The 12,979-nt window shown below is 39.4% G+C and overlaps 1 protein-coding gene across 2 annotated transcripts; it reads right to left on the reverse strand.

Annotated features, from left to right (window-relative positions):
- Nucleotides 1-7,119: 7,119 nt before the first annotated feature.
- On the reverse strand, nt 7,120-11,284 carry LOC122137901 (C-type lectin lectoxin-Lio2-like). Of its 2 annotated transcripts, XM_042726921.1 has the most exons (4): nt 9,737-11,284; nt 8,832-9,203; nt 8,342-8,427; nt 7,120-8,248 (listed from the first exon to the last, which is right to left on the reverse strand). In XM_042726921.1, exons 2-4 carry the CDS (start codon nt 9,151-9,153, stop codon nt 8,108-8,110), a joined length of 549 nt encoding a protein of 182 aa, XP_042582855.1. In that variant the 5' UTR covers nt 9,154-9,203; nt 9,737-11,284; the 3' UTR covers nt 7,120-8,107. The 2 variants fall into 2 exon arrangements, with proteins under 2 accessions (XP_042582855.1, XP_042582854.1); XM_042726920.1 differs by lacking the exon at nt 9,737-11,284 and having other exon boundaries at nt 8,832-9,387.
- Nucleotides 11,285-12,979: the final 1,695 nt, after the last annotated feature.

Genomic DNA, 12,979 nt, shown 5'->3' on the forward strand with positions numbered 1-12,979 from the left:
CCACGCTGCTGCTTCCTGAAATCTATTCCTCTTGGCTCATTCAGAGTCCATATGAATTAAACTCCATTCCGTGTTTTCACTTCTCGCTCCTGTTGCACTCCCGCGACACAGCAAAGTAAACCAAGCATCATCTGCTGCTCAGATACACCTAAACCTACCCAATACGATTTCAACTTTTTGATTATTTCCTTCTTATGTATTTTTACTGAAAACAAATGCTTTTCCGATGTGATATGAGATGTAAAAAGAGAAGAACGATTTCAGCAAAAGGTGGAAGCAAACTCTGGTTTCTCGTGTCAAAAACAATACATTTGTGTAAAAAGACACTCCTTTAATTAGAAGGTCCAGACTACAGAAAATGCCATATACTCCAGTATTATATTTTTTTTCTGGGGGAGGACCCACCCACATTTATTTAGCCATGGGTTAGTAGGTACAGTAAGTACAACAGAGCTAGAAGACCCCTCAAGGAAAATGACTGTAAAAGTTGGTAAAGTTTGTTTTGATTATAAATCATGTAAACACAAAGGCAGCTTGTGGGGCCGAACAGATCTACAAACATGTGAGATCAAATTTCCTCATGTATACGATTTTTATTTTATCTCTGTTTTATCTGTTGTAAAACTTGTATGTATGTTCTTTAATTTGTTGATTGTTATTCATTTTGAAATATTTTTTATTTTTTTATTTTTTTTTGGTGCCGTTTAAAATCCATAGACGTGTAATCGTTAACTACTATTTTTTATTTTTATTTTTAGGATTGCAGAATTCTAGAATGAACATTGTAATTTTTGATGATTGTAATACATGCATTTTCTGAATCACTAACTTTGTTGGTTTTATTTGTTATTTTAATAACACACAATAATCTGAAATGCAAAGTTTGAGACAATTCCAAAAAAAAAAAAAAAAAAGACACCCAGTACAAATACACACATGTAAATCTATAGATGCACTGATGTTGATGAGTACACACTATTTGTGAAGTGCTTTCAATGGAAGATTATTATAAAGTGTTATAAACACTAAATGGGTCCTATTATGCTCTTTTACAAGCTCTTGATTTTGTTTTTGGGGGTGTACTTGAACAAGCTCTCATACTAGGTTGTTCGAAAAACACATTATTTTTCTCATATTTTATATTATTACAACACCTCTCTCCCCAGTCTGGCATGAACGGCTCAAATAGTTACTGTATCAAATGAAGGCCAGCCTTCTGAAATATAAAATGTGCTGTGATTGGTTAGCTGGGCTAGTGTGTGCTGTGATTGGTTAGCTGGGCTAGTGTGTGCTGTGATTGGTTAGCTGGGCCAGCGTGTGCTGTGATTGGTTAGCTGGGCCAGCGTGTGCTGTGATTGGTTAGCTGGGCCAGCGTGTGTTGTGATTGGTTAGCTCGGCCAGCGTGTGCTGTGATTGGTTAGCTGGCCCAGCGTGTGCTGTGATTGGTTAGCTTGCCCAGCGTGTGCTGTGATTGGTTAGCTGGGCCAGCGTGTGTTGTGATTGGTTAGCTGGCCCAGCGTGTGCTGTGATTGGTTAGCTGGGCCAGCGTGTGTTGTGACTGGTTAGCTGGGCCAGCGTGTGCTGTGATTGGTTAGCTGGGCCAGCGTGTGCTGTGATTGGTTAGCTGGGCCATTGTGTGCTGTGATTGGTTATCTGGGCCATTGTGTGTTGTGATTGGTTAGCTGGGCCATTGTGTGTTGTGGTTGGTTAGCTGGGCCAGTGTGTGTTGTGATTGGTTAGCTGGGCCAGGGCCACTGTGTGTTGTGATTGGTTAGCTGGGCCATTGTGTGTTGTGACTGGTTAGCTGGGCCATTGTGTGTTGTGACTGGTTAGCTGGGCCACTGTGTGTTGTGATTGGTTAGCTGGGCCAGTGTGTGTTGTGACTGGTTAGCTGGGCCAGTGTGTGTTGTGACTGGTTAACTGGGCCAGTGTGTGTTGTGACTGGTTAGCTGGGCCAGTGTGTGTTGTGATTGGTTAGCTGGGCCATTGTGTGTTGTGGTTGGTTAGCTGGGCCATTGTGTGTTGTGACTGGTTAGCTGGGCCAGTGTGTGTTGTGACTGGTTAGCTGGGCCAGTGTGTGTTGTGACTGGTTAGCTGGGCCAGTGTGTGTTGTGATTGGTTAGCTGGGCCATTGTGTGTTGTGGTTGGTCAGCTGGGCCATTGTGTGTTGTGACTGGTCAGCTGGGCCATTGTGTGTTGTGACTGGTTAACTGGGCCAGTGTGTGTGTTGTGACTGGTTAGATGGGCCAGTGTGTGTTGTGATTGGTTAGCTGGTCCAGTGTGTGCCGTGACTGGTTAGCTGGGCCATTGTGTGTTGTGACTGGTTAACTGGGGCCAGTGTGTGTTGTGACTGGTTAGATGGGCCACTGTGTGTTGTGATTGGTTAGCTGGGCCAGTGTGTGTTGTGACTGGTCAGCTGGGCCATTGTGTGTTGTGGTTGGTCAGCTGGGCCATTGTGTGTTGTGACTGGTCAGCTGGGCCATTGTGTGTGTTGTGACTGGTTAACTGGGCCAGTGTGTGTTGTGACTGGTTAGATGGGCCAGTGTGTGTTGTGACTGGTTAGCTGGGCCAGTGTGTGTTGTGGTTGGTTAGCTGGGCCAGTGTGTGTTGTGATTGGTTAGCTGGGCCAGTGTGTGTTGTGATTGGTTAGCTGGGCCATTGTGTGTTGTGGTTGGTTAGCTGGGCCATTGTGTGTTGTGATTGGTTAGCTGGGCCATTGTGTGTTGTGATTGGTTAGCTGGGCCAGTGTGTGTTGTGGTTGGTTAGCTGGGCCATTGTGTGTTGTGGTTGGTCAGCTGGGCCATTGTGTGTTGTGACTGGTCAGCTGGGCCAGTGTGTGTTGTGACTGGTCAGCTGGGCCAGTGTGTGTTGTGACTGGTTAGCTGGGCCATTGTGTGTTGTGACTGGGTTAGCTGGGCCAGTGTGTGTTGTGACTGGTTAGCTGGGCCAGTGTGTGTTGTGATTGGTTAGCTGGGCCATTGTGTGTTGTGGTTGGTTAGCTGGGCCAGTGTGTGTTGTGATTGGTTAGCTGGGCCAGTGTGTGCTGTGATTGGTTAGCTGGGCCAGTGTGTGCAGTGATTGGTTAGCTGCACTGATGCGAAAAGGTAAGTACTAGTATTAGTTGGTTAAGTGGAGGCGAAAAAGATGAGTCTTTAGATGTTTTTTGAAAATGAGTAAAGACTCAGCTGTTCGAATTGAGATCGGGAGGTCATTCCACCAGCTGGGCGCAGTCCAGGAAAAAGTCTGTGAGAGTGATTTTGAACCTCATTGGGATGGCACCAGTTTAAAGTGAAAGTGAAAGTGACGTGACATTCAGCCAAGTATGGTGACCCATACTCAGAATTCGTGCTCTGCATTTAACCCATCCGAAGTGCACACACACAGAGCAGTGAACACACACACACTGTGAACACACACCCGGAGCAGTGGGCAGCCATTTTATGCTGCGGCGCCCGGGGAGCAGTTGGGGGTTCGATGCCTTGCTCAAGGGCACCTAAGTCGTGGTATTGAAGGTGGAGAGAGCACTGTACATGCACTCCCCCCACCCACAATTCCTGCCGGCCCGAGACTCGAACTCACAACCCTTCGATTGGGAGTCCGACTCTCTAACCATTAGGCCACGACTTCCCAAGTCCAGGAAAAAGTCTGTGAGAGTGATTTTGAACCTCATTGGGATGGCACCAGTTAAAGTGTTAAAAACAATTACATGATTAATAAATAAAAATAAATACAATTATTGAAAATAACAATACAGCATGTAAATGTGAAGTCACAGTCACAGTAAAAAACACTAATAATTTAATCATGTTCAGTTTTTTGATCAGTTTCTGTTTTAATGGGAACTTAGAAAGCAGTTGGTGAAAGTACTAGTGACAAGACTGAACTAAACCTGTTGGTTTGTAACAGTTTGTAACAGATAGATCAACACTATGCTGTAAAGCCCCGTTCACACCAATAATGATAACAATAATATCTATATTAGCATCCACAACAGTGGACAATATTCTGTGTATTATAAGCATGGTAACGTTTTGTCATCTGAAATTTCAAATGCTTGTGCTTTATCGTTTATCAGCTGGGAAATAAGAAAACATATTGATAATGATTGTAACGATCTGCGTTGTTATCATTATAGTTGTGGTGTGGACTTTCTATTCTTTTAACCCTCCAGTGCTGCTCGTGTAGCAGTCAGAGACGAGCAAACTGAAATGAATGTACTATATTTTAGCTTTTAATCAATGTTTTTAATTTAATTTTATGGTACTAAATTATATTTAGGCAGTAGTTATAATCCATTTATTACCTGTTGGCTACTTTTTGAGCACAGATCTGAAAATGAAATTTCAGATTTAAGATTGGTCTCTTTTGAAAGAAAATTAAGTTATTTGTTTGTAGTATATATTTTTTAATTTAATTTTGTTTTATAATGAATATGTATATATAGGCTGTGTTTCTAATTTGGGTTTGTTTCAAATTTAGTTTGATTTCAGCATGATTTTGTTTGGACGCAGCACCAAACACTTACACTAGATGAAATTCGTTTCTCATTCTAATGTGGTTATATCTGACCACAAACAGTGCAACTGTGACTATTTTTCAGGACCATTTAACCTTGTCAAACTATGTCCTTTATTTATTTTTACATTTATGTATGTTTGCATGTGCAAACAATCTGTCAGAGTGGCCACGAAATGTTTACAATTGCAATAAATCTTCTTAAATCTCTTTCCAGTGGCTGACTTCAAGAGCAATTAGATCTTGGTTTATCTGATCTATAGCTGTTTTTGTTTGTAGTTTTTGTGAAAGATTACGCCAAGTATCCATGTTTGTGATATGTTCAGCAGACCTCTCATGCTGTCTCAAGTAGGCTGCAATACTTTTCCAGCTATTGAGTCCATCCCCACTTAGCTGAGTGTCCTTTTCTTGGTAACCAAACAGGTGGTAACAAAAGCACATAACAGTCATTTTATTCACTGTACACGAGCCAGGACTTCTTTATCTTTTCTTGTAAATTTTCGCTCTTCTTTATTAAGTTCTGTCCTTGATCTGAACTGGACTGTGTAGCTCGGGGGCCAAGGCAATTGCCTCACTTTGCCTTATGGTAAAGTCCACCCCTGCTTCTAACATCTACACTCTTACTGTTTCCACCATCTCTGCGCTCCTTTCGCACATTCATTGATACATTAACAATGCTAGCCTGCTCCACATTTACTGCTACCGGCATTTTTATTTGTCAACACAACAGCATCTGTACCCTCAAGCCTCCCAGGGCACACTTGTTTGGTTAGACCTTCTTTGCCACACTCAAAGCACTTCATTGTGTCAGAAGATGCAAAAATGACAATCAAATCCATCAATCCAACATTCATTTCATCCTCACCATTGTTTAAAGTCATGTACACTTGCCATCTAAAACAAAACATGCTTGAGCAATGAAGACTTACAACCAAGAGGTATTTTTTTAATTTGAGACACAATCTTACCTAGACAACCCTGTTACTAACAACTCATCCTTAATGAAGGGTGGAACATTGGAGAGGATTTTTTCTTTTTCTTTTTCTTTTGCTGGTTGAATTAACGGTATAACAAAAACCAACCCAGATAGCACAGGTACGTCTGCAAGATGTCTGTTAAAGATCTCTTGATCTGGAAAGCTTCTGCTGTGTACAAACATCTTACAGATGTCTTTCAGATGTCAGTTTTACATACTTTTTAAATCATAAACATCTTAAAGACATCTACTAAACGTCTATTTGACATTTAACAGATGAGAAAACACTCTAAAAAAATATGTCTTGCAAATGTAAATACAGACATCAAATACAGTCTCTGTGATGTACGTGTGCTTTTCAGGGAACGCATCTTGGATCACAACTCTGAACAACACTATTCACTTTTTCTGTGGTGTCTAAGAAAATAGAAAATAAGTACAGCGCTATTCATTCGGGAGGCAGACACAATGCTATCATACCTGACAGCCTTTCCAACAGCCAATGAACAATCTTCACTAGAACAATTAAAAGCAGGCATGCCATGAAAATTATACCAAAACTTAAAGACGAGCAACACTAAAACACTTGTAAAAGAACGGTGTGGGAAAAACTTAAAGACGAGCAACACTAAAACACTTGTGAAAGAACAGTGTGGGTCCACAATAAAACACTTGTGAAAGAACAGTGTGGGAAAAGCTCATGCACACGAAACAGAGTGGGAGTTATAGAGAGAGTTTTAGGGGTACTTAGACTAGAAATTATCAAAAACATTTTAGGTGAATTAGGCTTCTACCCACTGAAGATTGAGATCCAGAAGAGGTGTTCAGTTCTGGCATCACCTTCATTAATCTGATCCTGATTCAATCCGATATAAAGCCCTCCTCACCAATGAAACCTCAGCAGAATCTCATCCTCTAAACACGCTCTCTCTTCAGCTCGTCCGTCAAACCCAGCTCCTCAGTCCTCACTGACTACAGCTTCATCCCCAAAGACATTATTAAAGACAAAAATCTGATGAATCTCTAAAAATACACTTTAACCTTCAAAATAAACTCCAATGCTACTCAACCCTAAACAGAACAACTAAATTTGCCAATTATTTATTGATTAAACCATTTAAAGAAAGACAAATCTTCTCCAAATACAGATGAAGTAACCATGATTTAGAAATAGAGAGAGGAAGACATAGACAAACATGGACAGAGCGAGAGCAGAGGATCTGTAGACACTGTGATCTACAGCAAACAGAGAACGAGAAACACTTTCTGCTGATTTGTCCTTTTGTCCTAAATATCACAATGTGAGGGGAACATTTCTCCCCAGATCTGAAGCCCTGATCCCATCATTTACTGAACTTAGTGATACTGAGAAAATGATGATAATGATAGATGATAGAACGGTGATTAAACAGAACTGTTTTAATGCACAATTGGCCTTGAAGTGGAGTTCAGTATGGTCAAATTTGTAAACTCTGTTATCAAACAAACTTTTGAATTTAAAAAAAGGTTGCATGATAATCAAATATAGTTTTTTATCTTATCATTTAAAAATGGGGTGGGGGGGGGGGGTTAAAATGGCACATCATTCCAAAAAGGTTGCAGAGCCCTGGTGTAGTTCATACATAATTGCATAACAAGAACTCTTTTTCTTTTTGTTATGTTTTATTGCGGTCCCCCTACAGGACAAGTGTCAACTTGCTTTCCAGTTTACATTTATTTTGAGAGGTTTACACACCTGCAACATTCAAAAACCAACTCTAACAATGCAAAAGAAGCATTCAAAATGTATTTATTTATTAGTTTAACGGACAATGCAGTATAACATTGCTACAATTTCAAGCAGCCGATGCTCCACATATACAGTAGGCTTCTAGCCAAAGGCTCATTTGCAGCCCCAGTCCCTCGCTGGGCTTTTGTAACAACAGTAAAACAATAATCACATGAAAAACGAAGAGAAAGTAAAAAAAAAAAGAAGGAAGAAAAGCTGAAACTGTGTACAACCATCAGTGTTCACAAACCTGCTTTTGTTTGAACCACTTTTTAAAATTTCTTTGATAAATGTTCAACTCTGTTTTTCATTTCCAGTTCAGTTGGAAGGCTGCTCCAAAGCAGTGCACCTTGAACTCAAAATGTGGATTGTGCAAATGTACTTTTTCTTTGCTACTGTGCAATTCTGATTAACTCTCATATTAAGAATGAGCAAGATTATTTACACATTTAAAAAAACATTTTAATAAAAGACAAATCAATAGAATTTTCATAACTAAGCAAACTATGTTTTTATATAATTTTACAATGATGCTATCTATTTGGTTTCTTGTCCAAAATTGTTAGTGTTTGTTTATATAGAGATCTAACAGGTTTGATAGAAACCTGACTCCAGATAGTCACACAACAAGATAAACGTGGCTAATAGGACAGTCAGCATAAGATCTACGGGTGATTGTGTTTTAAAATATAGTTATACAAAATCTCTAAATAATTGTATTTTTGCATTTAATACAAAAATAGCCTGATAGTAGAGAAGTGTACATACAGCTCCATCTACCAACGTCTCAGTGAGCCACATTTTCTGAGAGCATCTAAAACTACACAATAAATGCTATTATGAGACGGTCAGTTGATGGTTCTCTTGCAGGACGCATCAGAAGCATCACTCTTCTGATACCACATCTTGTGGAAGACATTTTCTCCAGAAATCTCCCTCCACGAGGGCTTAGCATCTGTCAGACCCTTCTCCTTCAGTATCTGTTCTAGCTGAAGGACAGAAACAGACCTTTATTACTCAGCACTCTTGTTAAGTTTATCATCATTGTGATATATATTTAATTTACAGTATATTAAACTCACCTTTGCCAAAATCATATTCTTCACTGCAGGATCATTCACATTTTGGCTTGATTTTACCTCCAATCTCACCATCTGTCTCTTTTTCTCTGTCAGAGACACAATGAAGCGCTCAGGACAATATCAACTTACATTCAGTATAAGTGACAAAACAACTTTCAAAAAAATAAATAAAACCTTTTCCGTCTGCCATTTGTTGTTTCTTCTTTCAAAATGTGTCTTTAGCAAAATATACGGTACTCTAGATCGATCTTTTTGATGCATGAATAAAACTTAGTTAAACCTTGGTAACCACAGATTGACCATGGTTTTATTACACTAACCAAAGAGTAACCATGGTTTCTTCCTATTTGCTAGTTACGTCACGAAATAAACATTAACATCTTGTGTCTCATGTCAATTAAAGATGCAGCTTGTAAACTATACCACAGGTAACATGACTTCCGCTGGGTGGTTAAATTAAGTGAAATGGTTGCTGCTGCTCACAACTCACCGGTGTAGCACAGAAATGGTAATTTATCTGTACACCACCAATCGCTCCAGTATCCTTTAGTAGACATGCATACACAGTACTGTTGGCCACCAACATTGTTTGGTTGTGAATAATCCCACGGTGTGAAGAGGGCTTTGCTCCCATCGGACCAGACCCAGACCCAGGGAAAATACTCATCCGTCCGATAGAGTCCAATCCACATCATACTGCTAAAACCACTGGGTAGAGATTGTAACAGCTCATCGATGTACGTCTGGTCATTTACGGTGACGAGATCGGTGTAATGCTGTCTGCAGTAGGTCTGCGCTTCGGTCCAGTTCATTTTCTCAGACACAAAGTAAAACACATAAGAGTTCACACCGGAGCTCAGAGCTGCGGCGAGAGACAATAATCCGTTCATGGCATTGCATTTATAATGTTGAAATGTCACATTCAGAATGCATTGGCCAAGTTAAAAGTAGCAAAATTCAACCATCCTGGGTGAAGAAAATACACTTTTATAATGTACTTGCAGTGCTGTATTTCCATGCACTAATTTTGAACTAAGTGTCTACTAATCATCTAAGTGTACTCAACTGTGCTATTTTGGGACACCATGAAAATGAACTAAAAAGTGCTTTTAACATACTATCTCTGTATTTAAATATATTTAGTCACCACTTGTAGTACACTTGAGTGTACTAGTGTATCAAAATTGGGGTCAAGTGTACTACAAGTGGTGACTAAATATATTTAAATACAGAGATAGTATGTTAAAAGCACTTTTTAGTTCATTTTCATGGTGTCCCAAAATAGCACAGTTGAGTACACTTAGATGATCTTAAGTTTATCTTAAGAAGTACTGAAGAATATGAAAATAGAGTACTGTAAGTATATTAAGGAAGTTTTATTATTATTTGTTTCACCTGGGTGCAATCACATCTAAAACACTCTATGCAGGTTTTCCCATGAGGTTTCAGAGGCAACGTCTAGAAGGTTTCTGACATATTTTCCCTTGCAACTCAGAATTGCGAGATATAAACTCTTTTCTCACAATTCTGATTTAGTTTTTTTGTTTGCTTTCCACCACAAAACACAAAATTTAAAAAGTTATTGTGACTTTTTATCTCACAATTCTTTTTTCTTGCACTTGCACTTTATACATCACAACTCACACTTTTCTTCTGAGAATTGTGAGTTTATTAAAACCAAAAATAGAATTGCAAGAAGAATTCCAAGCGTTCATGTGAACAGCTCGTGAGTAGGTTTGCACAGTTCTGAGAGCTTCTCTTTATTTGCACATTTAATCTCCAACATTTCTGAGGACAGTTTACAGGATTACAACAGTATTCAGACAAAATAAAAGCTTGAGGGTTCGAACGTGAATAATTTAGGAATTATTCACTTTCCTATTATTACTTGTATTTTGCATGCCATATGACCGACATCAGAGGAATCGATGGTATAACCCATTAATTAATTTCTTGAACATCATATTTATACGCATGTAAGCTGCAGTTGTAAAATTTGTGAGAAAAGATCATTTCCAAGACCAATAAATCTCACCTGATATCAGCACTAAGATCAAATCAATCCTCATGACGACACAAATACTCCAACTGCTCTTTTCAAACACAAGAATGGTTGTGTGTGATCTTGTCATTTTTAAAGCCCATATATTTTACATATTTTACATTGGAAAATAATATTCAAAGACAGTGAGCAGAGATTTCCATTTCCAAGACTCTCAAGTCACACATGAGCTTGGACTTTGACAGCGTCTACAAGAACAATAACCCATCAGCCACCGAACACACATCGGTAACATGGTAAACACAACAGGGGAAATGAACATGGCTGTAAAACCTTAGGTGTATTTTAAAACCCAACACAATCACATGGCAATCCATAAATATAATCAGTACCACTGTATAACCACTGTAACCAACGTCACGGTATTTTGCTTAAAATATTAGTAGATATAGCAGTACATCATAGTTACTCCACACCTTTAAACCAAATGAAAATTCAGTATCATCTTTTTTAGTATTCATTGGAGTTAAGCAATTTCAGTATCAGGGATACTCTGATGTAAGAAAACTCATTTGCATTATGCCCAGTACTTCGATTTTGTATTCCAGATGACTGACTAGTCAAAGCAGGCAGTGAAGCAGATGATGCAGGGATTTTTTTTTTATTTTGTTTTTTTAAACAAACGACTTATACAAGCCAACCTAAACTTCCACTCCCCAGCTTTGGGATAAAGGCTGAAAATACTGGTCCAAATGCAATTTATTTTCAGTCGAAAGCAGCTTAATTGTGAAGGGAGATTCCTTCAATATAGGACGTAAACAGGATCACACTTGAACAGAACGAATCTGTTTCCCGCCACAGTATTAATCCCGAGCTCAAACATTATGTGTGCACGCATATCTAAAATGGGCAAACTTGGCAGAAAACAAAGACAAAAGCAGTATAAAATTTGTGTGTGGATGAATATTTGTGTTTGGAAGAATTTCTATAATGGGCAGACTTTGGAAATATGGATGATACAAACTAACGGTTATGGTTTGCGGCACAATGTGGTTTGCGGCATGATAAATATACACTCACTAAACAAAGAGTGACAGCTTTTTTAGTGGTAAAGAGCACTCTTTGCAAGCTTTCTAGTCTATGATCCATTTAAAATGTAGAACTTTGTTTTTCAGCCACACACACGTTGCAAAGTTTCGGGAATGACATCTGCATATTTATGTGGGATTCACTCTCGAAATAGCAGTGATTGACACAATGATGACCAAAGCAATAGACGGGATGTGAAAATGGGCATTAATGATTGAAAAGAGAACGGCTGCTGTGAGTGCAGGCATGTTATTATTTCTGGAACCTGGTTAATACGCTTTTATTGCTATATACAAAAACAACAAAATACAAATGCACTTAATAAAACAATTGAATAAATGCATATTTATAAGTTAAGCACTTAACTAAAATAAGTAGGCTATTAATAAAATAAATATCTAAAGAAGGCTGACTATAATCAGCTTGCTTCCATTTAATGAGATAAGCCTACTCCTCATCTGAATTAGAAAAAAAAAGCGCTTCTAGTCTTCAGTGATGCAAGAACGTTTGAGCATACACGTAATCTTTGAGCAAAAGCAGAGCCAATTCATAAAAGAACAATCTATATTTAAAAGCACACATCCAGTTTTGTGTGAGTGAAGGAAATCCACTTGCGAGTGGAGATTCGTGCTCGCGCATTACATGGATCACGTAACATTATGAGATCTCGATATCTGTCAAATATCACGCTACAGAAACAGCCTAAAATTAAGTATAAAGAGGAGAAGAAAGCGGCCCTAGGCAGCTACACATGCCAGGATCCGCCACTGCCAGATGCAGTTAGAAGTTTACTAAAAACAAGTCTATCGCAAGACATCTGGTGGTGGTGGGGCACCTGGGGTGGCCAGCCAAATTTCAGGGGGGGCCGGTGCCACCCCTGGCCACCACGTAGACACGCCTCTGATAAGAGATACAGAGTAAGGGGGTGAGCCGCTTGATTGATAAGTGATAAAGGCTTTAATCATGGACCTGTTCTTTAATCAGTCAACTATCTAAGTTTCGTTTTGTGCTTATTTTCTCAGCTATGTTATATTGTCTTCTCCTCAGCCACTTGAAATGCCTTTTGTCATTTATCTTATGATCTATTTTACGCTGGGAGTTGTAGTGGCTTTGTTTTATGGTTAGATTTGGCATGTGTGAAGTGTTTGAAATATTGGATGAACACTCAATGGATGGAACAGGGAGTTCCCCTGGGAATGGTCTACAGGAGGAAGGTGGTTTCGACAGATGCTTCCAGCACGTGTTGGGGAGCTCTGTGCGAAGGGAAACCGATGTTCGGCGACTGGTCGAAAGCGGAAAGCAGTCTGCACATCAAGTGCCTCGAATTGAGATTGTAGATAGAATGTCAATGGTCCATTTGAGAGATAGGTGGAGGTAATGCACTTATGAGTCTGTGATCCACCGTAAAGCAAGAAGAAGAAGACGCCTCACGCACAGGCTGAAGAAGAAGAGGCGAACGCGCAGTTCAGACATTGCGGTGAAAATCAGAGGGAAAAAAACGATATAAATGCTGTTCAATTTCTTGCACAGACTGAACGTTTTGTGTC

This window comes from Cyprinus carpio, chromosome B7, assembly GCF_018340385.1.
Source record: "Cyprinus carpio isolate SPL01 chromosome B7, ASM1834038v1, whole genome shotgun sequence".
NCBI classification, from domain to species: Eukaryota; Metazoa; Chordata; class Actinopteri; order Cypriniformes; family Cyprinidae; genus Cyprinus; species Cyprinus carpio.

What these genes read in the sequence shown, in the direction of transcription:
- LOC122137901 (XM_042726920.1), bottom strand. Translation starts at nt 9,231, where the DNA reads ATGAACGGATTATTGTCTCTCGCCGCAGCTCTGAGCTCCGGTGTGAAC. An exon ending in ACCATTTCTGTGCTACACCG is followed by an intron (nt 8,428 to 8,831) that starts GTGAGTTGTGAG and finishes TGTCTCTGACAG; the next exon opens with AGAAAAAGAGACAGATGGTG. An exon ending in AGAATATGATTTTGGCAAAG is followed by an intron (nt 8,249 to 8,341) that starts GTGAGTTTAATA and finishes TCTGTCCTTCAG; the next exon opens with CTAGAACAGATACTGAAGGA.